At 33.1% G+C, this 2477-nt stretch overlaps 1 protein-coding gene across 1 annotated transcript in view; it reads right to left on the bottom strand.

Moving 5' to 3' along the window:
• Nucleotides 1-1613: 1613 nt before the first annotated feature.
• LOC105509340 (putative tripartite motif-containing protein 49B) overlaps nt 1614-2477 on the bottom strand; it is a 5295-nt gene continuing 4431 nt past the window's right edge. Inside the window, exon 5 of the mRNA XM_011938544.1 lies at nt 1614-2120. Within this exon, the coding sequence (XP_011793934.1) occupies nt 1614-2120 (507 nt within the window). The remainder of the gene's footprint in view (nt 2121-2477) is intronic.

Raw genomic sequence — 2477 nt, 5'->3', positions numbered from 1 at the left:
GATTAGAGGTGTGTGCCACCATGCCTGAGCTCCTTTTGTATTCTACTACCTTATGCATTATTTGACATTTTGGGTCTCAGAAGTTATAATTCCACAGTGTTCATGTAATTATGGAACCCACAAAGAGCATACAATTGCCAATATATTATATACATGGAAGAGTCCTTTCTTAACTTCAATTTTAATATTTAAATTGGCATATATTTACTAACTTGTTTCTGAGATTCATCAACTTTGTTGCATTCAGGGAGTTATAGGATTATTTTGCATAAATACACCAAATTTATTTAGCTATTCTACTGTTGAAGAATATTTTGGCTCTAATTTGGAGCTACTATAAAAATGGATGCAGTGAACAATATTGTGTATGTTGAAGTACATGTAGGCAATCAGTTGACTATATTTTAGAATTAGAATATCTAGCCCATAAGAAATGCTAATAGTGAGTTTCCCAAAAAGGATTGCCATTTACATCTCCCCAGTCATGAATCAATTTCATTTATTCTGTGTCTTTGACTACACACAATATTATGTGTCTTTAAATTTTCGTATTTTTTTTTTTTATGGGGGTCTGTGGTACAACTGGTGGATTAATTCTTATTTTTGTAAGACTAATGAAAGGGAGCACTTTTTTGTATTTGGCTAGTTATTTATGTATCCAATTCTGTAAAGTGTTGGTTCAGATATTTTACCCAATCTTCTATTGAGTTCACTGTCTTTTGTTAATTACATTTTAAGTATTCATCATGCACATGTATTATATTTTATTTTATGTATGTTGGGGTGAATATCTTTCTCCACTACTAGTTTGCATAATGTTTTCTGAAACAGAAGTCATCATTATCAATGTAAATGAACTAATTGTTTTAATTATTAATTTGTGCCCTGGTTAAGAAATCCTTATGAGAATATTGTATCAGGTTCCCCTTCCTTTCAGGACTTGAATCTATCTGGAAATGACTGTGTATGGTTTGAGGTAGGATACAGTATTTAGTTACTTTTTTTTCAATATTAATTAATCCAGTATTGGTCTGATCACCTTGTGTATTTCAATGTAGAAGACCACACTAATAATGAAGGATTATTTATATCTGTGGTGAGAATTGCAAAATAAAGTCGAACATAGAGGGTCAAATAATATTACCTCAAAGGATAGATTAATACAATGAATCTTGATGGATAAGTGTAATATCGTTAGATACAGAGAAGAAAAGTATTTCCCAGTTATCACTGAGAATTCACTTCAAGTTTTTTTGCACGAAGCAAAAGATCTCGACTGTCTTCCATTGATTTTAACTTCATCCAGACATGTCTGTCATTTATTATTTCACTCAGGGACAGTCAGAAATAAAGAACAAAAAGAGAATATACTGTAAGCCATGATCATAAATAATGATTTTTCAAAAATTATTTAATAAAGAACCAATACATATACTTTTAGCATTTTCAGCATATTTAATAGTAACACAATAAATGAGTTTTGATAACATTAGAAGGCAGTTCAAGACACAAAATAGAGACCATTTGTCCTGTATGTTAAGGCACAAGGAAGAGGACTTCGTGGAATAAAGGGGTTCCCACAGCATGTGAATACATTTCGGATTTGTGTCTGATCAGAAGTGAATACAGCAAAAGATAGGCCTGAGAGGAGGTGAGAAAGAGCAATTAGGGATAGTGTATATTAGGGAGCTTTGATTAACATCAACAAAGCTCACAGTCTTAGCCTCATAATCCAGGAATAATCCTACTCGGCTGGTAGGTCTTGGGATATATTGCAGCATAAGTGGGGAGGTGGTAAAGAGATGGCATTGAATGTCATTCTTAACACACTCAAGAAGAAAGAGTCCCTCTTCTCCATCTATCTTCTCATTCTGATTCTTCTCTTTCCAATACGTATTACAGACACCAAAAGCCCAATTCCAAGAGTCCCCCACATGGACCTCCCAGTAATATTTGCCAGAGGTGAAAGTCTGAGCACCCCATGTAAGAAAATTTCTAGGTGTTGCAGTGATATAGGGCACATCTTGATGATTACATCCAACACACATGCTTCTCAAAATTTCATATGGAAATATATGACTGTTGGCCTCTTCATGATGCAGAGTAATATGCACCGCAAAAAAAAAAAAAAAAAAGAAAGAAAACATGCATAGACATGTGTAAATAAGAAAAAATGATTGTTCTATCAAGAAGTTACTTTACCAGGAAATGTAGTCATAGAGAGAGTTTTGCTTGTAACTTCTAGTAAAGTATAGAGATGATTAATATTATATACAAGACAAGCAGAACCCTAACCACAGATACTAAATTTTTTTTGAAAACTTACATATTGAGAGCCAAATGTGAGACCAACTTCTTCAATCCAATTTTCAAAGTAAAACGTACACATTATGTGCCCTAAATGCTATGCTGTTATCAAGATCATGGTTTAGAAATGTTTCTTATTCTTAAAAGCTAGTGCTATCATTTTGGAAAGA

This window comes from Colobus angolensis, unplaced genomic scaffold (genome assembly GCF_000951035.1).
Source record: "Colobus angolensis palliatus isolate OR3802 unplaced genomic scaffold, Cang.pa_1.0 Scaffold174, whole genome shotgun sequence".
In the NCBI taxonomy this organism is placed as follows: Eukaryota; Metazoa; Chordata; class Mammalia; order Primates; family Cercopithecidae; genus Colobus; species Colobus angolensis.
The sequence above is the reverse complement of the archived record's forward strand: the minus strand, read 5'-3'. Positions and strand labels throughout refer to the sequence as shown.